The sequence below is a fragment of the Podarcis muralis genome, chromosome 2 (assembly GCF_964188315.1).
Source record: "Podarcis muralis chromosome 2, rPodMur119.hap1.1, whole genome shotgun sequence".
Lineage (NCBI taxonomy): Eukaryota > Metazoa > Chordata > Lepidosauria > Squamata > Lacertidae > Podarcis > Podarcis muralis.
This window is the reverse complement of record NC_135656.1, coordinates 113,272,321-113,297,775: the sequence shown is the minus strand read 5'-3', so window position 1 is coordinate 113,297,775 and position 25,455 is coordinate 113,272,321. Positions and strand designations below refer to the sequence as shown.

Below are 25,455 nucleotides of genomic sequence, written 5' to 3'. Positions count from 1 at the left end.
CCGCATCTCCGCATCTTCCCCACCCTTGCAAATTTTAGCCCTGTCAGGTTGTTAACAGGACACCCTGCAGGCGATCCTCCTCTGCTCGCCAAAAACAGGACCCTCTTTGTCCTCCTCCACGTTATGGAGTAGAATCCAGGTGAATCAGCTTCTAAGTGAGGGCAAGAGAAGGGGGCGCGAGAAGGGCGGGGAAAGGCTTCGGTTGCTGCTACTGAGCATGCGCACAGTCTCTTTGAGCATGCGCAGTGGCATTTGGTCTTTGCATAGGTAAATCCGCGCGCGCCTGAAGGACTTGCTTCCTCTGCGTTGCAAAACGCTTCGCTCTCTTTGTCGTCGGGGCTGCTTCTTGGCGGGCAGAGGTAGGCGTCTGCTGGTACTGTATAGGAAAGGGGAATGGGGGTGTGTGTGTGCTGAGGTTTGCTGATTTTGCTAGGGAGCCAATTCCTTGCTTGGATTGGGCCTCAGAGACATTCCTGTCTGTCTTTCTATGCAAACTTCCCCCCCACTTTCTTAGTGAAAGTTTATTTTCTGGGTTCCTTCCATCGTCTCCTCCCTCTTTGCATTTCTTGTTGCGCTTGCTCCAGAGAAAACATGTGGCTGTAGTATAAATCTGCGTCCATAACTAATGCAATTAGTAACTTGGCAGAGTTTGCTACCCTGAAACTTAATTGGGGATATTAAGATGCCTCCAGTGGCACAATGGGGTCCGTGTGTCTGGCTGTTAACCAAGAGGATTTGTGGGGTGGACTAGAGGACCCTATGGGTCCCCCTTCCAGCTCTAGAATTCTATGGTTCTCTAAGGGCTCCGTTTGTTCCTAGGAGTCTGCTCTAGAATGCCATGCCATAACCCTATATCTTCCACCTGCTCAAATTATATTTAGATTGTAAAGAGTTAGGGCAAGGTTCTACAGGAGCTTCTGCAGATGATAAGAGATCTTCTGGTGTTTGGAGGTGGGTGAAGGGTGTTGTAAACAAAAATCTGCCCTTTTTCCCTTATGGGGTATCCAAGAGCCCATATAGAGTCCTTACGTAGGTTCCCTATTGGTAGGAGAAAATAACAGAGGCCAACCAGAGAATATTGAGAAGCAAAGCAGCTAGTAAGCCTGATCTTTATTGATCTGTTGCAATAGGCTCCTCACTCACCACACGCAGGAGGGAGGAGGAACCCGGAACAATGGTGGGCTTTGTGCAAGCCCGTATATAGACTTTTGAAGTTGCCACCCTGTAGATCAAGACCACCCCCAGATACATCATACCTACATCACAGAAGGGGTGGTCTACAGCAGAAATCTTGAGTGAGTTGTTTACCTCCTGTTTGCCAGGTTATCTGTTAATGCTTACTTGATTGGATACCCTGGGGAGCCTGGCCAGTCTTTTGTAATGATAAATACTTAGTTCCTGAGCCAGGTCACAGGCTCACCCTATTCATATCTTAAATGTGCCCTTAAGACAGGATTTGTGAGGAAAGAGACAATGGGGAGGTTTCCCACTTTGACCTTGCAGAGAAATAATTGAAGTCAGTTTGGGAATCAAAAATGGTTTCAGGTCGGTCTTCCTGTGCTGATCTATGTACGTGCTTGGTTGGTACACTTATGAACATTGAACATATATCTAAGACCTCAAAATTCCTATCACAAGGGCTACTTGAAGGCTTTGCAATACTGTATAGATAGAAGGAAGAGACAGACAGACGGGGGGGGGGGGTTAGGGGCCCAGCCATAAGAGAGAGAGAGAAAAAGGGTCACAATGTTTTCTGAATTAACTTTCTTCCTCCCGCAGGAGGTGCATAGTTCCCAGAGTCTTCTGCTGCATTGGCTTGACAAAGAATGGCTGCTGCGGTGGAGACAAACCAGGTGCGAGAATTGTTTGAGATAGCTGACGATGAGTCTCATAGCAAGTTGGAAAGTGGAAACAGCACTTATCTCGGGGGCCCTCCAGAAATCCTTTTTATTCTGTGTTCATTCTGTACCACTGTACAGCATTAAATACAGTGGTACCTCGGGTTAAGTACTTAATTCGTTCTGGAGGTCCGTACTTAACCTGAAACTGTTCTTAACCTGAAGCACCACTTTAGCTAACGGGGCCTCCCGCTGCCGCTGTGCCGCTGGACCCCGATTTCTGTTCTCATCCTGAAGCAAAGTTCTTAACCTGAAGCACTATTTCTGGGTTAGCGGAGTCTGTAACCTGAAGCATATGTAACCCGAGGTACCATTGTATTAAAAACTTGCCTAAACAGAGCTACCTTCAGATGTCTTTTAAAGAGAAGACAGCTACTTATTTCCTTCACATCTGAAGGGAGGGCGTTCCACAGGGCGGGTGCCACTACCGAGAAGGCCCTCTGCCTGGTTCCCTGTAACCTCACTTCTCGCAATGAGGGAACCGCCAGAAGGCCCTCGGCGCTGGACCTCAGTGTCCGGCTGAACGATGGGGGTGGAGACGCTCCTTCAGGTATACAGGACCGAGGCCGTTTAGGGCTTTAAAGGTCAGCACCAACACCAATGGGCAGACAAGTGGGAGGCCGGGCAGTGAGGCTGGTGCAAGGCCTGCTTGGGTGCCTTTCCACCATGCAGGTATGGCAGTGCCCACTGCTGCCTCCCAAGGTAAGGCGCTGGCTTCATGTTCACCTTTGGCCAGTCTCTACTGGGCCATTAAAGCTGGGGGCATCCTCTTCCCAGACCCCTGTGGGGCAGTGTGAGGAGGCACCTCTCTTTGGGGCAGGGGGGCAGATCAGAGACCAGGGGCAGTAGCAGCAGTTGCCCAGAGGACACCCAAGGAGAGGGGAGAGGAGGCTGGGGGAATACCTCACAAGGGAGTGTGTTCAAAAAAGGGTGAGAGGCTGCCAGCTCGGCAGACAAGTGGTGACGTAACTGGGCTCCTGAGCCCCACAGGGGTGCCGCAGAAAGAATGTAGTCGGTTAAGGAAGCCGTGGACTCAAAAATGTTGAAAACCTTTAGACTAATGGTATATATTGCAACCATTAAGCTCATTACGGGCAATATAATTAAATGCCTGGGACACTATTGTGCTTGAGTCATTTGTCACCCCATCTGGGTGATTCTGCTGGCTGGCGCTGCATTTTTTTTACTTTGCTGGAAGTGCTGTTGGGCGATGGATTTGTGGTGGTTTCAAATGCCACAAATATCTGACGACAACAACAACAACCTTATGAGGTAGGCTAGGCTGAGAGACAGTGACATACTGAGGTCACCCAGTGAGCTTCATGGCTGAGTTGGGATTCGAACCCTGATCTCCCTGGTCCTTGTTCAGCGTTCTAACCATGATGTCACAACTGGCTCTCAGATCAGTTGCAGGGAACCTTTGGCCTTCTAGACCAGGGGTCAGCAAACTTTTTCAGCAGGGGGCCGCTCCACTGTCCCTCAGATCTTGTGGTGGGCCGGACTATATTTTTTTTTGGGGGGGGGGGAATGAACGAATTCCTATGCCCCACAAATTACCCAGAGATGCATTTTAAATAAAAGGACACATTCTACTCATGTAAAAACACCAGGCAGGTTCCACAAATAACCCAGAGATGCATTTTAGAGAAAAGGACACACTCTACTCATGTAAAAACATGCTGATTCCCGGACCATCTGCAGGCTGGATTTAGAAGGCGATTGGGCCAGATCCGGCCCCCAGGCCTTAGTTTGCCTACCCGTGTTCTAGAGGTTGCTGAAATGGTGATGAAACTACAGAAAATCCATTGCACATCTCCCAGCTTTTAAGTGTGGCCCCAGACCGGTGGTTGTTTTAAAAGTTTCCCTCTTCTTTTAGGAGCCTGTGGCTTTTGAGGATGTGGCCGTGTATTTCACAAAAGCAGAGTGGGCTCTGCTGGACCCAACGCAAAGAGCCACCTACAGGGACGTCATGCTGATGAGCTATGAGAACGTGGCTTCCGTGGGTGAGCATCCCTTAGGTGAAACAATAGATCCGGCCACAGAGACCTGCCCTCCCTTTCTGCTTAAAAACAACAACACTTGAGGCTGGTGAGGAGGGCAGGTGTTGCAGTGCTACCATTGGATGATTGTGATATGCTCTACAGGTGGCTGCATTTGAAAAACATCTGGAAACTATAGCTGGTCCAGGATGTGGACTCCTATACTTGACCTTTGCCTTGCAACAGCTGGCAAGGGTGGGCTGGTTGGATCTCAGGGGTTATAAAATGCCTCTTTGCAGCAATAGGTGACCCCATCCCACATTAGGAGGCAGATGCGTCACAACACTTGCAAATGGTGCATTTGTGCAGCGGGGGTTACCCATGATCTGTGGAGGTCTCCATAATGGAGCCATAGGATTGAACCCTGCATGAGCCTGATGCTTTAAACAATAACATCATCATCAATAGTAATAATTATTACATTTATTTCCTGCCTTTCCCACCGAAGGATCCCAGGGTGGCAGGCACAAAAATCATAAGAAATGTGAACATCTAAACATAATTCCAATACACAGGTGCAGACTGGGAAATATATCTGCAGTCGTACCTTGGATCCCAAACGCCTTGCAAGTTGAACATTTTGGCTCCCAAACGTCGCAAACCCGGAAGTGACTGTTTTGGTTTGCAAACGTTCTTTGGAACCTGAGCATTGGATGGGGTTCCGCGGCTTCCGATTGGCTGCAGGAGCTTCCTGCAGCCAATTGGAAGCCGCACTTCGGTTTCCAAAAGTTTTGGAAGTCGAACAGACTTCCAGAACGGATTCCGTTTGACTTACTGAAAAGGCTTGTGGGAAGAGTTAAGTTCTTCAGTAGGGTGCCAAGAAGACTACAGCCCCTGTTTACCATTTAACAGGAGGGAATTTCAAAAAGTAATAATAATAATAATAATAATAATAATAATAATAATAATAATAATAATAATAATTAATAATACCCTCCCCATCTGACTGTGTTGCCTGAGCCACTCTGGGAGGCTTCCAGCAGAAACATAATTATCAAACATTAAAACCTTCTGATATAGGGCTGCCTTCAGATGTCTTCTAAAAGTTGTATGAATACTTATCTCCTTGACATCTGATGGGAGGGTGTTCCACAGGGCGGGCGCCACTTCTGAGAAGGCCCTCTGCCTGGTTCCCTGTAACTTCACTTCTCACAGTGGGGGAACCACTAGAAGGCCCTCAGAGCTGGACCTCCGCGTCTGGGCTGAACATTGGGCAAGTGCCACCACACTAAAGGTCTAATTCCTACATCTTATCTCCTGATAAGATGGTATCTGCAGGAAGCTCTCGACCATTTTAAAGTGGTTTGACCTCACCCTGGGACCTTGTGGTGAAGGCTAAGAAATCTAACTAACAATAGGAGTTCTTTTTTCTGGTAACATACCAAAACAGGCTATGTTTTCCCCCCACACTCTTGTTTTTTCTTCCTCTCATGAGCAGCACTTCACCCTTCGAAACCAGACCTGATCTCCGCCCTGGAGCGATGGGAAATGCTGTGGGCACCTGATCAGCAGAAACACAAGGAGCATGAGATCCCACCAGGCAGTAGCTCAGGTGAGCCATTTCGAAACAGAGCCTGGCAAGGAGCCATTCGGAGCTGGGCCAATCGCAGTGCCACGCTAGATCTTTATGCAAGCCTTCGGGCTGCTTTGTGTTCATTTTGCACAACGTTCCCCTCATCGGGAGGGAAAGAATGCTAAAAGTCCAGTGCTCCTGTTTGTCATTGAAATTCTACTCAATATTTATCCAGAGCAGGAGAGTAAAAACTTAAACACATTGCAGGATTCCCAAAAAACAGAAGAAGAGGCAATTGTATTTCATCCTTCAGAGCTTTATTGCTACTGAAAGCAAATGAGCACAATGGGCACAAATCCAACACAATCAGTATTGGCACTGTTCGTAAGAAATCCAGTTGCAGCAGACTTAACTTAAAGTTACAATAACCTATAATAAGACTAAACCTTAACACTATCTATATACAGAACACCACGCCAGAAGGAAAAGAGATGGAAAGAGAAAGTGAAACCCAGGCTCCTACTGACTATACTATTACAGTGGTACCTCGGATTAAGTACTTAATTCGTTCCGGAGGTCCGTTCTTAACCTGAAACTGTTCTTAACCTGAAGCACCACTTTAGCTAATGGGGCCTCCTGCTGCTGCTGCACCGCCGGAGCACAATTTCCGTTCTCATCTTGAAGCAAAGTTCTTAACCCGAGGTACTATTTCTGGGTTAGCGGAGTCAGTAACCTGAAGCGAATGTAACCCGAGGTACCACTGTATAGTCAGCGTGACCTTGGCAGAAGAGATAAGAGAACCAGTTTAAGCCAACTGCACTCAGCTTCTCGGAAGGAATAACCCAAACATCATGGACCACCTGCTTGTTTCTTTCACACAGAGCAGCTTGCAGAATTAAATATAATAGGAAAGATCTCTACACATCAGATCAATACTTTCTGCACTAAGAAATGCAAACTGACACTTCTAGCATTCTGGCTCTATCCGGAATAGATTTTGGTCAGGGGCCCTACATGCTGCTGTTTCTAAAGGCTGCTTCAATAATAATAATAATAATAATAGTTATTTTAACACACTTGGTTTGGGCCCCCCCAAATGTGGCCTGGCAGCATCAGGTAGGGAAGCAAATCAGGTCTGGAGATAATTACCGTATTTTTTGCTCCAGAAGACTCACTTTTTCCCTTCTAAAAGTAAGGGGAAATGTCTGCCCGTCTTATGGAGCGAATGCAGGCTGCACAGCTATCCCAGAAGCCAGAACAGCAAGAGGGATTGCTGCTTTCACTGCGCAGCGATCCCTCTTGCTGTTCTGGCTTCTGAGATTCAGAATATATATTTTTTCTTGTTTTCCTCCTCCAAAAACTAGGTGCGCCTTGTGGTCTGGTGCGTCTTATAGAGTGAAAAATACGGTAGTCCCTTGGAATGAAGATTGCTCCAAGTCCCATGTGAGAACAGGGCATCTGGGCTGTGTATATCACCTCTACCCTCATAGCATCTTCACAACAATCTTGTGATATAGACAAGGATGCCAGAAGCGTTAGGTCTGCAGTTTGCCCCCTTTCTGCTTTCCCCACTATGCATAAATCTTAGGTTAGCTGTGAGTAGCCCATGACTCCCAAGAAGCTGCCGTGTTTTTCCCCTGCTCCTCCTACAGTGTTCGTAGCTCCTTTCAGAATACACATTGACAGTTTTCTGTCTCATTCCAACAGGAGATGAGCAGGTGAGTGAGAATACGAAGAAACCTATTCAGCCGGAAAGTTTCGCCCTGGGGAAGCAAGAAGAGATACAAAGGGCTGAAGAGAGCCAGAGAAATGGGGAGAGCTCTCAGACCTGCCACAGAGCCGGCCGGCCTCAGAGAAAGCGTCTTGGAAATCGACAGGCCAAAGCCGTTCCTGCTCGGAAGAGCAAAGAGCAAACACAAATCAAGAACCGACCAAAGAAAATCTCTCCCCCTAAAGCCCCAAACAGAAGACGTGGAGTAGCAAATTCGGAAAAGTGCCCTGTCTGTGGGAAAACCTTTTGTAACAACACCTACCTTGTTATACATCAGCGGTCCCACACGGGAGAAAAGCCATACAAGTGCTCGGATTGCGGGAGGATGTTCAGTTCGCCGTCAAACCTTCGCTCACACGAGAAAATCCATACGGGGGAGAAGCCTCACTCATGCGCAGATTGCGGGAAAGGTTTCATACACAAACGAAGCCTTCGTCAACACAGACGCGTCCACACCAGAGAGAAGCCACACGGGTGTTCCTACTGCGGGAAGAAATTTAGCAGCAAAGCACACGTTGCTAGACATGAATACATCCACAAAGATGAGCGGCCGTTCCAATGCTCAGAGTGTGGGAAAGGATTCAGAGCGAAAGAGCACCTTCTAGTTCACCAGAGGACACACACAGGAGAGCAACCCTACAAATGCTTGGACTGCGGCAGGAGCTTCAATTGTTTTTCTAACTATACCAGGCACAAGAAAACTCACGGAGGAGAGAAACCGCATAATTGCTCAGATTGCGGGAAAAGCTTCCGAAATCGTTCAGATCTTAAATCGCACAGGAGAATCCACACTGGCGAGAAACCTTATCAGTGCTCATTCTGTAGGAAAAGCTTTCGTTGCAGTTCGTCCCTCGTAAGTCATGAGAGAACCCACAGAGCGGAAAAATCATTTCCGTGCCCCGAATGCGGCAAACGTTTAAGTCAGAAATCGTGCCTTGCTAAGCATTTGAGAATGCATAAGAATAAATGCTCAGACTGTGGGAGACTCTTCAGCAAAAGTTCAGCCCTTCAACATCACCACAGGAAAAGACATTCAGGTAAGAAGCCGTACAGATGTTTGCGCTGTGGGAAGAGCTATGAGCGCAGGTCAAGGCTGATGATTCATGAGAGGATTCACACAGGAGACAGACCTTACGTTTGCTTAGAGTGCGGGAAAGCCTTTATTGAGAAAAGTAAACTTGAGCGACACGAGCGAATACACACAGGAGAGAAACCATATGAATGCCCCCACTGTGAGAAGAGCTTCAACGACAGAGGGAACCTTCTTCAACATGTGAGAATCCACGCGAGGAAGAAGCCCTACAGAAGAGGTTCCCGCAAGATCACACGTCGTTGAGCACCAGAGATCTCATCCAGGAGATACCGTATTTTTTGCACCATAACACTCACTTTTTTCCTCCTAGAAAGTAAGGGGAAATGTCCGTGCGTGTTATGGAGGGAGTGCCTACGGGTCGTGGGGGGGAATCTGCTGCAGTCGTGAGCAGAGGATCCATGGTTCCCCTTCCTTCCCTCCTCTGTGGCTCGCTTTGAAACAGCAAAGCGGGAGAAGAGCCGCTGAGTGGGGAGGAGAGAGGGACAGAGAGCCTGCTTCTTCAAAGGAGCAAAGCGGGAGAGGAGAGGAGCCGCTTACACTCCTCTCTCCTCCCCACTCAGCTAGCTAAATAGCAGCAAAGTTTTTCAGCTCGCTAAGCCGGGGCTGAGCGGGGAGGTGGGAGAAAAGCAGAGCCTGCTTGCTTTAAAGGAGCAAAGCGGGAGAGGAGAAGAGCCTTCTCCCCTTATACCCCTCTTCTTCATTATTAGCAGCATCCTTCTCCACCCACCCCACACATGCTCCTTGTCCCCTGAGTGCTTTTCCTTCCCTCCCCACTTAAAGCGTGGTTACAAAGGATTCTCAGGATTTTTGCATTGGGCTACTCCAAACTCACTGTCAGATCACATGTCTGTGGCCACAGCATGAACCACAAAAATCATACACCCACTGTTTCATTTAGAATTTTTTTTTCTTGTTTTCCTCCTCTAAAAACTATGTGCGTGTTACGGTCAGGTGCGTGTTATAGAGCGAAAAATACGGTACTTCCCATGACTGTTCAGGATGTGGGAGAAGCTTTTTGGCCGTATTTCATGCCGCCTTAAACATTCAAGAACAACTGCAAATACGTTTTGATGGATATAATCGTGGAAAACTGACTGGTATCGTTTTTTTAAAAAATATGCAGGGATATAAGATATGCAAAATGAACCATGGAAAGAGAAGAAAGGAAGACATTGCTATCTTAAGTATGTAAAATGTTTATTTGAGATTGTAAAACACAAAATTTAATAAAAATCATATTTAAAAAGAGAGAGTTTAACCCTTTCTCTCCTGTAGGACTGCCATATGTCTGGATTTTCCTGGACGTGGGGGGGTGGGGGTGGGGATTTCCGAAAGGCGTGCTTTGTCCAAGGTTTGATGGCTCATAACGCCTGATTGGCTTTCTCAACACTCTTGCTCATTGGCTACATTCAAATGAAGGAAAGCTACTGCATATCAACCTAAGCAAGTTGTGTTTCCTTTTTCTGGTTATTTGGCTATAACTATTGATCAAGGTAAAGGACCCCTGACAGTTAAGTCCAGCCGCAGACGACTCTGGGGTTGCGGCGCTCATTTTGCTTTACAGGCTGAGGGGGCCGACGTTTGTCCACAGACAGTTTTTCTGGGTCATGTGGCTAGCATGACTAAGCCACTTATGGCGCAACTGAACACTGAAACCAGACCCGCGCACGGAAACGCTGTTTACCTTCCCGCTGGAGCGGTACCTATTTATCTACTTGCAGTGGCATGCTTTCAAACTGCTAGGTTGGCAGGAGCAGGGACCGAGCAACGGGAGCTCACCCCGTTGCGGGGATTTGAACCGCCGACCTTCTGATCAGCAAACACAAGAGGCTCAGTGGTTTAGACCACAGTGCCACCCGCGTCCCTTTTGATAGAATACGGAGTCTATCTTTTGATAGAATACAGATCATTGAACAAACTTTGTTGCATTACATGTCTTCATTAAATTATCTTTCCATTGATATATGATTTTATGGTAATACCCCCCCAAAAAGTGGTTTTATGAGCAATAAAACCTCAGAAATACATTTTTTCCAAAAGGTTTCCACTATTTTGACTAGTAGTGTATGCATGTGGTTCTCCTTTTCCTCATTTTATCTTCACAGCAACCATTTAAGGTAGGTTAAGGCTGGGTTTGCTCAAATCCACCCACTGAGCTTCATGTCTTTGCGGGGGTGGGGTGGGCTAGACCCCTGGCCTCCCAACATTTAGGCCAACACTCAAAACGCTGGAGAGATTTTTTAAGAAGTTCTTGTTTAGAAACCAGCAGATAAATCATAGAAAAATGGGGCAACTTTGTTATGTTTTGGTGTAATAAGACACAGGGATCTCCCTTTCTTTCCCTCTGTGTGTGTTTGTGTACGTACACACACATATAAACTCCCAATTCCCATCAGCCCCCAGTCAACATAAAAAGGGGCCTGGGGGTGATAGGAGTTGCAGTCCAGCAATAAATGGAGGGCTGCAATATAAACCAAGCCTGATGAGGAACGGTTGAAGGAGCTGGGTATGTTTAGCCTGGAAAAGAGGAGACTGGGAGGAGATAGGATATCCCTCTTCAAATAAATCAAGGGCTGTCCCATGGAGGAGGGAACAAGCTCGTACTCTCCTGCTCCGGAGGGTAGGACATGAACCAATGAAGATTCCCGCTAAACACCAGGAAGAACTTTCTAACAGTGAGAGCTGTTGTGGACTCCTTCCTTGGTGGCTTTTAAGCAGAGGTCAGATAGCCACCTGTCATGGATGCCTTAGCTGAGATTCTTGTATTGCGGGGGTTGGTCTAGAGGGCCCTTGGGTTCCCTTCCAACTCTACAATTCTATGGTGCTTTTTAAAAAAAAATCAATTGTGTATTATATCAAATACACATATAACTTCATATTTTTAAAAACCAGTTTTTATTGGATCTTTTAACAAACAGCAACAATGATTGGGGTTAAGCCTGCCTGTAGCCCATACAGTCAATGTCCACCTCAGTTTGACACTGCAAAAAGATGACAATATCCAAGCTTACAGGTGTATTTCTCCAAAAAAGGTCAGCTTTTTAAATAAAAATATGATTTTATTTTGTTGTTGTTTAGTCGTGTCCGACTCTTCATGACCCCATGGACGAGAGCACGCCAGGTACTCCTGTCTTCATGATTTTATTAAAACTCATGCAGAGATGGATGGTCCAACAATACCACAACATAAAAGAAACTAAACAAAAATGAAGAAAGAGAAAAGAAAAACACCAAAGGAAAGCCAAAAAAGAAGAAGAAGAAAAGGGGGAGGGAATAGAAGAGAAGAAAAATTAAAAGGAATTTATTTATGACAGTTTACACACACACACACACACTGCTTAGCCCATATGCCAGCCTTTCTCAACCTGTGGGTCCCCAGATGTTGGACTACAACTCCCATCACCCCTAGCTAGCAAGCCCAGAGCTCAGGGATGATGGGAGTTGTAGTCCAACAACATCTGGGGACTCACAAGTTGAGAACCACTGCTATGCAATTGGAGTTTTATCTGCCATCCCTTGCAGCGATTGAAGGGGCGAGGACCCCCTTGGTTGAACAAAGCGGCAACAATCCAGAAAACTACAACGCCCACAAGCCTTTGCGTTTTGGAAAGGCGAAAGCCGGACCCCCAGCTCCCCGCCGTGCTAGAGCTTTCTTGCCTTCTGCCTCCCTGTCGTAAGAAGGGGGTGGGTGGTGGGCGCAGGGGTCGCGCGCGCGGTTTAATGGGTCTTGAAGGAGGCGCGGTGGGCGGCTGGTCTTGCAAGGGGGAGAAAAATGCAACCCGGGCTGCGCGCGTCTGACAGCCAGAAGTGGTGCATTCCTTTGTTTTCGCTTTGCACGCTTCGTTGCAGAGGGGAGGAAAGGTGCGCTTTGCATTTTGGCAGCGGGAGAAAGCCGGGTGTCAAATGAGAGAGGGCCGTTCTGGTGACTGATTTAGGCTGCTTTTTTAAAATTCTGGTTTTTCACTACCAATTCCCAAAGTCAGGGTATAATTAAAAGATCTCGGCGGTACAAATGTAAAAGGAAAGATTAATAGAATCTTGAGAGTTGGTACCCCAGGGTCATCTAGTCCAACCCCCTGAAATGCAGGAATCTCAGCTGGATTCAGCCTTCGCCATCCTCCGGCGGCAGCCCAGCGCCTTCCTTTTGGAGCTGCTTTTGAATCCCAGCAATTCTATGAATGGAATGAATGAATGAATTTTATTATTACGGTCACAGACCAGTTCCGGCTCACTTAGAATATCAGGAAAATCATAAAACACAACAGGAATACATTGAATTGCAACTGGGTATAACAGAGACAATTCAGATATAGCCGCAGTTAAAAATATACAGTGTTACCTCAGGTTACATACACTTCAGGTTACATACGCTTCAGGTTACAGACTCCGCTAACCCAGAAATAGTGCTTCAGGTTAAGAACTTTGCTTCAGGATGAGAACAGAAATCGTGCTCTGGTGGCACGGTGGCAGCGGGAGGCCCCATTAGCTAAAGTGGTGCTTCAGGTTAAGAACAGTTTCAGGTTAAGAACGGACCTCCGGAACAAATTAAGTACTTAACCTGAGGTACCATTGTATATTAAATCTTGATCACTAAAATATAACCTAAAATTGTCATTTAAAACCTTAATTGTTTTGCTAATTCAGTGTCATTCCCTCACCTCAGTCTTTTCACGCCAGGTGATCTCAAACAGCCTCTCATTTATTTATTAGATTTCTACCCCAGCTTCCTCAAGGAGCTCGAGGTGACGGCATATGTGGTTTTCCCTCTACCCTGTTTTTATGCTCGCAACAGCCCTGTGAGGTAGACTGTGACTGGCCCAAGGTGGCAAGCTTCATAAACGAGTGGGAATTCGAACCCTGGTCTCCCAGGTCCTAGCGCAGCGCTCTAACCACTACACCACATTGCCTCTCGGATACAATCTGTTGCCGAAAATGTACCGGTATTTTACTGAAATGTTCTCCCTTTCGTTTTCTTTCCCCTCCTTGTCCCCCCCCCCCCCCCCGTGCGGAAGGACTTTGCATAGAATGCCAACAAGGAATCAGTCCCTATTGCCCCTCCCTTCTAGGACAAAGAAAAGGGACACAGTGGAACCATTTCATGTAGGAAGTTACCAGGTAACAGCTGGAAGATTTGTTTATTTGAGAGCCAGTGTGGTGTAGTGGTTAAGAGCGGTAGTCTCGTAATCTGGTGAATTGAGTTTGCTTCCCCGCTCCTCCACATGCAGCTGCCTTGGGCTAGTCACACTTCTCTGAAGTCTCTCAGCCCCACTCACCTCACAGGGTGTTTGTTGTGGGGGAGGAAGGGAAAGGAGAATGTGAGCCGCTTTGAGACTCCTGAACAGGAGTGAAAGGCGGGACATCAAATCCAAACTCTTCTTCTATTTCTTTACGTACCGTATTTTTCGCACCATAGGACGCACTTTTTCCCTCCCAAAAAGCAAGGGAAAATGTGTGTGCGTCCTATGGAGCGAATGCAGGCTTTCGCTGAAGCCTGGAGAGTGAGACGGGTCGGTGCGCACCGACCCCTCTCGCTCTCCAGGCTTCAGGAAGCTATCCGCTAGCCGTGGGAGACCCAGCTCTCCCACGGCTAGCGGACCGCTGCGCTAATCCAGAAGCTTGGGGTGTGCGGAGCACAGCGCGCCCCAAGCTTCTGGGTGCCGGCAAGGTCTCGCTAGCCCTGGGAGAGCCCCGCGACGTTGCGTGGCTCTCCCAGGGCTAGCGAAGCGCCGCGCTAATCCCGAAGCTTGGGGCGCGCGGAGCTCAGCGCGCCCCAAGCTTCTGGGTGCCGGCAAGGTCTCGCTAGCCCTGGGAGAGCCCCGCGACGTTGCGTGGCTCTCCCAGGGCTAGCGAAGCGCCGCGCTAATCCCGAAGCTTGGGGCGCGCGGAGCTCAGCGCGCCCCAAGCTTCTGGGTGCCGGCAAGGTCTCGCTAGCCCTGGGAGAGCCCCGCGACGTTGCGTGGCTCTCCCAGGGCTAGCGAAGCGCCGCGCTAATCCCGAAGCTTGGGGCGCGCGGAGCTCAGCGCGCCCCAAGCTTCTGGGTGCCGGCAAGGTCTCGCTAGCCCTGGGAGAGCCCCGCGACGTTGCGTGGCTCTCCCAGGGCTAGCGAAGCGCCGCGCTAATCCCGAAGCTTGGGGCTTCGGGATTAGCGCTCCGCTCAGCCTGCTTCCCGGAGCGCCAGGCGCCCTGAAAGCAGAGCTCCAGGCGCTTCGGGAACACATCCGCAGCATGGGGAGCCTTGCAGGAATTCCCCACAGGGCTCCCCACGCTGCGGATAGCAGCCTGCTGCCTGGCGGGTGGGGCGCCCTGAAGCAGAGCGCCCCTCGCGCCAGGCATACATCCGCAGAGTGGGGAGCCTTGCAGGAGTTCCCGACAAGGCTCCCCACGCTGCGGATAGCAGCCTGCTGCCTGGCGGGTGGGGCGCCCTGAAGCAGAGCGCCCCTCACGCCAGGCATACATCCGCAGAGTGGGGAGCCTTGCAGGAGTTCCCGACAAGGCTCCCCACGCTGCGGATAGCAGCCTGCTGCCTGGCGGGTGGGGCGCCCTGAAGCAGAGCGCCCCTCGCACCAGGCATACATCCGCAGAGTGGGGAGCCTTGCAGGAGTTCCCGACAAGGCTCCCCACGCTGCGGATAGCAGCCTGCTGCCTGGCGGGTGGGGCGCCCTGAAGCAGAGCGCCCCTCGCGCCAGGCAGACATCCGCAGAGTGGGGAGGTTTGCAGGAGTTCCCCACAGGGCTCCCCACGCTGCGGATAGCAGCCTGCTGCCTGGCGGTTGGGGCGCCCTGAAGCAGAGCGCCCCTCGCGCCAGGCATACATCCGCAGAGTGGGGAACCTTGCAGGAGTTCCCCACAGGGCTCCCCACGCTGCGGATAGCAGCCTGCTGCCTGGCGGGTGGGGCGCCCTGAAGCAGAGCGCCCCTCGCGCCAGGCAGACATCCGCAGAGTGGGGAGGCTTGCAGGAGTTCCCCACAGGGCTCCCCACGCTGCGGATAGCAGCCTACTGCCTGGCGGTTGGGGCGCCCTGAAGCAGAGCGCCCCTCGCGCCAGGCATACATCCGCAGAGTGGGGAACCTTGCAGGAGTTCCCCACAGGGCTCCCCACGCTGCGGATAGCAGCCTGCTGCCTGGCGGGTGGGGCGCCCTGAAGCAGAGCTCCCCGCCCGCCAGACAGACATCGGCCAGCCCCACAAGCTTGGGGGACAGCAGGGAGGCGCAGCGCCACTATCCCGCTGTTCCTCGACCTGGTTCGGTTTCCCTGACCTGCTTTTGGGGGGGAAATAAAGGGGAAAATTTTTTCCTTTATTTCCCCCCCAAAAAACTAGGTGCGTCCTATGGTCCGGTGCGTCCAATCGTGCGAAAAATACGGTAATTAGCTTCACAAAATTTATATGCCTCTCAATTGTAATAAAACCTCAAAATGTTTTACAAAAAGAATAAAGCAATAAAATTATCAGTTAAAAAAAGTCAAAAACTGTTTAAAACATTCTAAAAGTAATAAAAATCAATCATACGGCAAAAAACAGATTAAAACACATGTCAAGCATTCTACATGTGTGGATAGGCTTGCCTAAACAAAAAATATTTTATAGTACAGTACACTGATTCTTGCTTTCGTTTTATGGATCGATGGTCTCGTTAGATAGTAAAATTCATGTTAAATTGCTGTTTTAGGGGTTGTTTTTTAAAGTCTGGGACGGATTTATCCCTTTTGCATTACTTGCTATTGGAAAGCGTGCCTTGGTTTTGGAACGCTTTGGTTTTGGAACGGACTTCCAGAATGGATTAAGTTTGAGAACCAAGGTAACACTGTACAGTATGTTCTTGTCTCACATCTCAGGGTTCATGAAATGCTAGAAACTTGCTCTTTGCCTCACAACGAAAGTTGAGAATCAGGGAGTTGAGGTTTCGCTGCAGCATGTGGGGGACAAACCTGCCTCTCCCGGTATGCCCCACGGAGAGCCTCAAGGTCCATAAATAGCAACACCCTAGAGGTCCCGGGCCCTAAGGAAGTTAGATTAGCCTCAACCAGAGCCAGGGCCTTTTCAACACTGGCTCCGGCCGGTTGAACGCTCTGCCTCATGAGACCAGGTCCCTGCAGGATCTGATTTCTTTCCGCAGGGCCTGTAAGACAGAGTTGTTCCACCTGGCCTTTGGCTTGGAGCCAATTTGATTCCCTCCCCCTCTTTCTTTTTCCTTTCTCCTCCTGTGACGAGGCTGCATTTTAATATTTTAATGTTTCAGTATTTTAATTGTTATATTTTAATCTTGTTTTTAAGTTGTATTCGTTCAACTTGTTTTTATTATTGCTTGTTAGCCGCCCTGAGCCCGGCCTTGGCTGGGGAGGGTGGGGTATAAATAAAAATTATTATTATTATTAACTGGAGTGAGAACCATTGGGTGCTCAAGGGTCCTGCTATGCTTCCCCCACCCCACTCTTTCTCACTGACCTTAAACCCTTTCATTCTCTGTACCTTCACAGTTAGGTATTCTAATATTCTAATATTATTCCGTTTTCCCCTCCATTGGTTCACCCCTAGCTCTTCTGCATTTTTCCAATTGGAGTAATTGCAAAGAAAGCAAATGATAAGCATGGATGAATTTTTTAAAAATGTGGCAATGACCAGGATGACAGTCTTTGCCAACCTGGTGCCCTCAGGCTAGTTTGGAGGACGCATCCAAGCTGGCTCCAAGGCATCTCTTTTCAAAACCTCCTTCCACCTCCCTCATCCATGCGCTCAACCAGCCGATTGGTGAGGGCTTCGCCTTGCCCATCTTCTGGCTTGGCTTCAAGCACATGATGGGAAGCGGAAAGAAAAGGAAAACCCGCCTTTGGAAGCGGGAGGAGGGGTGGAAATAGCAACCCACAAAACCCAGCACAACAATAAGGGGGAAGCGAGCGAGGCTTCTTTGCGTGCCTCCAGCCACCCGCTCCTAAAAAAAGCTCCATTTGCGCCCTCGTTCAATCCAGAAGCTGCTTTGCCAGGCGCGCGGGCACTCCGGAGCTCCCTTAATTCGGATTAGTGGCCCCCGTCTGGACGCTGCTTGCCTCCCTTTGCGGGCTCCGCATTCCGAGCACGCAGCCGCGGTTCTTTCAAATGAACGCATGTGCGCACCACCTGGACGGCGGCGAGGATGGAGCCCGGTGCGAGCTCGCGCGCGCCGGAGATTCGTGTTAACTGATTGACGCGGGGTAGAAAGTACGTGTGATAGTCAAGAGTGTCAACGAGCTGCAGGTCGAGGAGAAGAAGAAATCTGCCCGAGAGGGGCGATCGCAGGGGCTGCTGTCTGAACAGGTAAGAAAGAGAGGTGGAGTGGCGCCAGGTGCGATTCCTTGCATCTCCAGGTGAGGCTGCCGGGAGAGACACCTGCCTAAAACCTTGGAGTGCTGCTGCCAGCCCGTGTCGATTGGACCAATGATCTGATTCACTATAAGGCACATTCCTCTGCCCTTGCATTTAAGAGATGCGTAGAGCGGATAATTTTCCACAGGTGTACCTTACTAAAGGTGCAAGTCCCGTCCCCCACCATGTAGTTATATTAAAGGCAGATGGGCAACAAAGTTCAAAGCAGCAGAAATTTATTGCAGGAGGCATGCATCAGTGTCCAGGTGCAACCTAGCTTTGTAAATAAGGCTACAAAAGTTGTTGTTGTTTAGTTGTTTAGTCGTGTCCGACTCTTCGTGACCCCCTGGACCAGAGCATGCCAGGCACTCCTGTTTTCCACTGCCTCCTGCAGTTTGGTCAAACTCATGCTGGTAGCTTTGAGAACCCTATCCAACCATCTCGTCCTCTGTCGTCCCCTTCTCCTTGTGCCCTCCATCTTTCCCAACATCAGGGTCTTTTCCAGGGAGTCTTCTCTTCTCATGTGGTGGCCGAAGTATTGGAGCCTCAGCTTCAGGATCTGTCCTTCCAGTGAGCACTCAGGGCTGATTTCCTTCAGAATGGATAGGTGTGATCTTCTTGCAGTCCATGGGACTCTCAAGAGTCTCCTCCAGCACCAGAATTCAAAAGCATCAATTCTTCGGCGATCAGCCTTCTTTATGGTCCAGCTCTCACTTCCAGACATCACTACTGGGAAAACCAGAGCTTTAACTATACAGACCTTTGTTGGCAAGGTGATGTCTCTGCTTATTAAGATCAAAAGTTACCTGCCTTACAAAAACAAAAAGAAAAAAACTAGCCTGTTATGAGGCTAACATTCTGTGTTTCTATGCCAGCTGCAATAGAAAAGGGAGTGGACCTTCCTTCATGTAAATTTTGTATTGATAAGACTGTGGTGCTGGTTTGCAATTATTTTTGTTAGGGTTTTTTAAATTGGGGGGCTGCGTTGAAAGAACCTTGGGGCCTGAAAAGCAACGTAAATATCTGTTAAATAAAACAATACATACTGTGGCACAGTCCTAAGCCTACTCACTACAATTGAATTCAGTGGGGCTTACTTCCAGATAAATGGGGTTCCTATTGCAACCTCAGCCTCTTTACAGGATTACACACACACACACACACACACACACACACACACACACACCCCAACAGCAACAACAAACCTATGGTTACGTGAAACATACTCAATAAACACACAAGACGTAACCGGCTGTACTTTTGAATAAATAAGATCTACTGTTCATTGTATCAAATTGTAGAATTCAACGGAAGTCTCATAAAGTTCAACAAACAAAGCAGACGACCCAGTGGATCAGTTCATTCGCTAGTCAGTTCATGCCTAAGGTATATAAGTGTCTATTCCACCTGTCTGTTCATAGAGTTGAATAATCCACATGAAGGGTTGTTACAGTTCCACAGAGTCCTTTCACAGACTCTAAGACAAGGATTTCCGGAATATTAGCCTTGTTTCGCCGTCTTGGGCTTCATCAGTAGAACAGGCTCTAGGTAATGCAAATGAATACAATATCGCAATCTCACACATTTTTACAGCAAAATTAATATAAAAAACCATAAACAACTGTACATACCATATGTAATATTACAGGATAGTCGATCTTATAGCAGCTAAAAGCTTCCAATGAACCCCCTGTATCCATTTTTTCTGCAAATTGAACTTAATGTGCCTCAGTCAGGTTGGTGATTTTAACATCAATAAAAATCAAGATGTTGATCAAGATGCTTCGTGCTGTCCCTTGTGGTTTAAATCAAGACAAAGTTTTTTTTTAACATTACACAGCATGTGTTAAGCACCTTGCAGATGGCTCCCTGGGCTTCTAAGACAACTTTATCAGATATATGAAGTGTCCCCCTGTCTGGTTAGGGTGCTGCATATACCCTAAATACAGAGAGAGGAAAGGACAAACAAAACCCTGTTTTGAGTACTTTGCAGTATTCCAACTCTTAAGGGATTACTGCGGGCGCATGTGCAGAGGTAAAATGTTGGCTGGTGCAGTTTTAACCTGGCCAGTGCAGACTCCATGCTCAAACCTACCCAGAACATTTCCAGATGGGCTAATATATATTATATTTTAACTTTGTTTTTCTCCACATGGGTGGTGTGACTCTGCCCTTCCCAGGGGGGCAAGACCGTTTGCTGGATTCATATCCAAGAGCTGTATCGGGAGACACCATGCAGGCAGATGACAGTAGCGACGCCATCTTGTTGGGTAAGAATGCGTTTGATAGAGCCCCTGGCTTTCTTTAGAATATTTGTCATCAGCTGCATGCTTGCTTGTGGTGCGAGTGGGTTTTCTGCTTGTATGTTTTTGTCCTTGCGGTGTTTGCTTTTAAAACATTCAAATAGCCCGTGTAAGCAAGCCCATGAAAGTTACTAGCCTGCCATTTATTTCATTTTCTGCTATCCTGTTTGAGAGATGTAAGGGCTCCATCCCTCCAGACATAAAAAGAGTGCTGCTGGATCAGGCCAGAGGCCTGCCATTTGTCCAGCATCCTGATCTCACAGTAGCCAACCAGATGCCTCTATAAAGCCCTCAAGCAAAACCTGAGTCTCTGCACTTAGTAAAGAAACAGTGATTTGAATGCACTATAAACATGCAACACCAGATGGCGCCAGAGAGCAGTAAATTTTAAAATGTGATTTTCCATAGAGATTTTTTCTTTTGTTATAACAATCTAATTTCTGACATTTATAGGTTTGTTTTCCTGTGTCTAAATCCATCCATCCATCCTCCCTCCCTCCCTCCCTCCCTCCCTCCCTCCCTCCCTCCCTCCCTCCCTCCCTCTGTCTCTCTCTCTCTTTCTCTCTCTCTCTCTCTCTCTCTCTCTCTCTCTCTCACACACACACACACACACACACACACACAGCTTCATGCTGCATTTCTGTGCAAGGCAAGGAAGTGGGGAAAGGGGCTTCCTTTTTCTGGTTTCCCGCTTGGCTACTATCCTGGGTGCAGAGGGTCATCTAGTCCAACCCCTGCAATGCAGGAATCTCAACTAAAACATCCATGACAGGTGTCTCCATCCAATTTATGCTTAAAAACCTCCAAGGAAGGAGAGTACATCATCTCCTGAGACTGTTCCACAGTCGAACAGCTCTTAAAACAAAAACACAGTAAAGCTGTAGCATAAAAAACGAATTCAAGGAACTCAGGCAAATAAAAGTAGGTTTTGAGGAGTCACTTGGGGAAAACAGGCTACTGCGGTGGCTGCTTCATGTCTAGCACAGTGAAGCACACTCCATAGTCCTGGGGTAACAGCGAAAAATGCCCATTTTTGGGTCAGTGCCCTGTGATATTCTGTAGGGTGCAGTGCCACAGATAAAATGCCCAGACGATTGGAGTGGGCTTACAGGTCTAGGTAGGGGCCTGAAGAGGGCGGAGGAGAGGCTGGTTGGCTGCATGCAGGCGCAGTCTCTGATTGCTTGGGGAAAACTCTGGAGAGGAGGAGACTTAGCTGTGGGGAGACGGGGGTGTTTCAGTCTCGGCAACAGATCCATGGGGGCAAGACCTACCAGGGATGGACTGCTGTGCTCACTAGGCCTGACACACTGCCTGGTCTGTGCAGATCACATTCTTACTAATACAGTCATACCTCTTGTTACATTTGCTTCAGGTTAAATCTTTTCAGGTTGCGTCCCGTGGCGACCCAGAAGTACCGGAAAGGCTTATGTTATGTACTGAAGTTCTCACTCTGGGCCAGCAGGGGGATACTGTAGATAGTTATGCAAATGAAGGATCAAAAGTGACGTTCAGTGATTGGATAGTTTGCTACAGTTACGTTGTACTGGAGCTCTATATAAGCAGGCTGACTGAACCCTTCAGTTCAGTTCTGTTCTGGCCTCTGAATAAACAAGAGCTGTTTGAAGAATCGCTGTGTCGTCTGATATGTTCACCCACAACTTAACAGCTTACTTCCGGGTTTCGCGGCTTGCGCATGCGCAAACTCTCAAAATTATGTCATGCACATGTGCAGAAGCAGCAAATCACAACGTGCAGTTGCAGGTTGCGTTCTGCTCATGTTGCGAACGGGGCTCCGGAACGGATCCCGTTCGCAACCAGAGGTACCACTCTAAAGAGTTAACGCCGAACTTGCAGGGTGTGATTTTACTGCCCACTTGCTCCTGACACCTGACGGCCCATTTCTCTGTTCCAGGCAGCGAGGAGCGTGGAAAGATCTACCCGGGAGAGGCCCCGCGCTACTGCCCCCTCTACGCCAAAAGCTTTGGCGGCACGCCGAGCCGCGAGAGGCCCGTCGTGGGCGACAAACGCTACAAGTGCTCCGAGTGCGGGAAGGGCTTCAAGAAGCGGTCGGCCCTCCTGACCCACGACCGGACGCACACCGGGGAGAAGCCCTACGGCTGCGCCGAGTGCGGGAACAGCTTCAGCAACAAGTCCAGCCTGACGCGGCACAAGAGGAAGCACACGGGCGAGAAGCCCTTCGGCTGCCCCGACTGCGGCAAGAGGTTCAGCCAGAGCTCCAGCCTCATCCGCCACCTGAGGAACCACACGGGGCTCCGGCCTTACCGCTGCTCGGCGTGCGGCAAGAGCTTCAAGCAGAGCTCCAGTCTCCTGGTCCACCGAAGGACTCACACGGGGGAAACCCCCTACAGCTGCTCGGTCTGCGGCAAGCGCTTCTCGCAGAGCTCCAACCTGGTGAAGCACGAGAGGATCCACACCGGAGAGAAGCCCTACGGCTGCGCCGAGTGCGGCAACACCTTCAGCAACAAGTCCAGCCTCACCAGGCACAAGAGGAACCACACGGGGCAGAAGCCCTACAAGTGCCCCCAGTGCGGGAAGCGCTTCAAGCAGAGCTCGGGCCTGCTCAAGCACGAGCGAGCCCACGCGAGGAAGAGCCTCGCAAAACTCCCGGAGCCCAGCAAGCGCTTGGACGCCGTTAGAGCCCACGTCGGCGAGGCCTTGTGAAAACGCCTCGCTCCGTTGAGGAAAGGTCGAAAGGCATGAAGTTCGTTGGCGTTGAAACTGTGCGAAGTCAGGGATTGGGGGGCTGCGGCCCTTCTGGAGTTCCTGGGCTGCAACGTCTGCCATCTCCAACTCTTTGGGGGTGGAAGAAGTTGGAGTTCAGGAACTTTTAGGAAAGTCACAGGTTTTCCCACGTCTAATACCGCAAGTGTTCGGTTCAGGGCATGCGCAACTCTGGAGCCTGATGCCTAGCTAGATACTAGTCAAAAGTCCTCTGCTCTCACAGTCCACACAAGGCTGACAAAATGGCCGCCACTGCTGACAGGCTATGGTTGGTTGGTGTGTGTCGTAGGCCTGGTGGCAAGGTTTTCTGATGTTTAGCTCTCTTTGTACATGGGAGGATTTCCTCCTGGGAGAAAACTTTTAAAACGAGGCAACTGCTCCTTACTCAACAGAGAATTTCCCAACGAGGACCTGGAGATGGGAAGCAGGAATCTGTTGCTGGAACCATCAGGCGATTTGAACCAGAGAATCATTTTCTATGTTCTTAGAGTAGCCTTGTAAATAAAAGCCACAGAAGTTACCTCAGGACTGGCCAAACCGTTAGGCAGCGTGAGGCGGCTGCCTCAGGCAACTAATTTTGGGTGTCATGAAAGTGTAGCAAATGGTTTTATGTTGTTGTCTTTTTACTCCCAGCCTTTGGTTTTACGCACCGTGACCTGAGAGGCTGCCATTTGTTCCACCCTAAGCAGCCGAAATGGCTCAGGCCGGCCCTGATATGCCTACTTAAAAGCAAGTAGACTGCAAGTCCGTGCTGGCCATGGAGGAGGGAAGTGCAATAATAAGAAACTTAGGTTTCTTCCCTCCTCCATGGTCAACATAGAAACCTAAGTTTCTTATTATTGCACCAAAGTGGACTAGCGGAGAAGGTATGAATTGCTCTGTTCCTTTCTGTGGAGCAATCTGTCCCTTCTCCAGTTTGCTTGTTTGCCTGCCTGGAATTCCCGCTCACCTGTGGCGACCAGGTAAGCTCTTAAACACAAGGCTGTATCAGATGGAGTTGATCGCTGCCATGTTAAAAGTATTCTTAGTTGCCTCGGTTAGAAATGCTAGCGGACATCTTTGTTTATACATGTAAAGAATATTATTTGGTAAACAAAAAAGTCCTCCCCTGTTTATAGCAAATGGAAGACCTAAATTAACGCACACACTGGTATTTTCTTTCTATTTGGTTAAACGCATTTAAGGTGGCAGTCCTATGCACATTTAACTTTCCACCCTCAGGACTTGCTCATGAGTAAGCATGCATCGACTCGGGCCTTTCAAGTCTATTTCTTAATCACGGTATGACACCCTTTTTAAAATTTTAGTGCTAGCCTTAATTTTTAAGCCTGAACTTTAATTTTTTCTGAGTAACCTTATCACTCTGTGGTTGTATCGGATGCCTCAGTAGATAAGGTAAAGGTAAAGGTACCCCTGCCCGTACGGGCCAGTCTTGACAGACTCTAGGGTTGTGCACCCATCTCACTCAAGAGGCCGGGGGCCAGCGCTGTCCGGAGACACTTCCGGGTCACATGGCCAGCGTGACATCGCTGCTCTGGCGAGCCAGAGCCGCACACGGAAACGCCGTTTACCTTCCCACTAGTAAGCGGTCCCTATTTATCTATTTGCACCCGGGGGTGCTTTCGAACTGCTAGGTTGGCAGGCGCTGGGACCGAACAACGGGAGCGCACCCCGCCGCGGGGATTCGAACCACCAACCTTTCGATCGGCAAGCCCTAGGCGCTGAGGCTTTTACCCACAGCGCCACCCGCGTCCCTGCCTCAGTAGATAAGAGGCTTTAATTTGGGTGTGGATGTTCTGGCTTCATGTCCTGCCCATATGTAGCCTTCCTGTCTTGTCCAAGTTAGCCTCATTTAACCCATTTGGAAAATGGGAATAGCCCCCCCCCCCCCCGAAACCTACCTCACAGGGTTGTTGTGAGGCTGAACATAAATAAAGACTGTACACCCTTCACTCCTGCAAGTTTTCTTTACTTTCCCTCCAGCCCCTAGCGTGCAATAATGGCAGCAGCTTTTTAGATAAATATTGAGGTTTGAGGTCTGGTTCAAGCTGCTTCTCTTTGCTCGGTCCGATCCGCTTCCCATATCCCTTGACCGAAGCAAAGCCAGAGCTCCTTGCTTCAGTTGCATATGGAGCCAAGCCTGCCTAAGCGGAGGTCTGATAAATTGAGCAATTGCAGCTGGAAAATTGCACCCTTTTGGAAATGTAACGGCGCTTCAGGTGCATTGCTGTTTGGCCCCTCCTTTGCACCCAGACCAGGCATCCAGATGAGGCTGAAAACGGCCAAAACGCCTTTGCCCTTGCCCTGCCTCTGCAAATAGCCTCTGCTTCCTCTGCTCACTTTCTCGACCCAGAAAGGCATTTAATGAGTTAAGGGAACAGAGTGCTGCAACTGTTCGCATTCCTAGACAAGTAGTGAGGGAAAAGAGGACTGCCAGCTACATTTCCCTATGTCACGCCCCCTCCTGGCAAAGTGGGGCAATGACAACAGAAAAAAAAGCAATTTAAGGAGGATACAGTGGTACCTCAGGTTAAGTACTTAATTCGTTCTGGAGATCCGTTCTTAACCTGAAACTGTTCTTAACCTGAAGCACCACTTTAGCTAATGGGGCCTCCTGCTGCTGCCGTGCCGCTGGAGCACGATTTCTGTTCTCATCCTGAAGCAAAGTTCTTAACCTGAAGCACTATTTTTGGGTTAGCGGAGTCTGTAACCTGAAGCGTATGTAACCTGAGGTACCACTGTATTAAAAAGCTGGGACAT

At 49.0% G+C, this 25,455-nt stretch overlaps 1 protein-coding gene across 2 annotated transcripts; it reads left to right on the top strand.

The window, feature by feature from the left end:
- The first annotated feature begins 227 nt into the window (after window positions 1–227).
- LOC114590996 (uncharacterized) lies at window positions 228–24,583 on the top strand. Of its 2 annotated transcripts, XM_077922744.1 has the most exons (6): window positions 228–359; window positions 1,780–1,853; window positions 3,775–3,901; window positions 5,376–5,489; window positions 7,158–8,500; window positions 22,042–24,583. In XM_077922744.1, exons 2-6 carry the CDS (start codon window positions 1,827–1,829, stop codon window positions 22,633–22,635), a joined length of 2,205 nt encoding a protein of 734 aa, XP_077778870.1. In that variant the 5' UTR covers window positions 228–359; window positions 1,780–1,826; the 3' UTR covers window positions 22,636–24,583. The 2 variants fall into 2 exon arrangements, 1 of the variants encoding a protein (XP_077778870.1); XR_013391442.1 differs by lacking the exons at window positions 228–359; window positions 1,780–1,853; window positions 3,775–3,901; window positions 5,376–5,489; window positions 7,158–8,500 and adding exons at window positions 16,468–17,602; window positions 19,831–19,920 and having other exon boundaries at window positions 21,866–24,090; window positions 24,467–24,583.
- The last annotated feature ends 872 nt before the right edge of the window (window positions 24,584–25,455 follow it).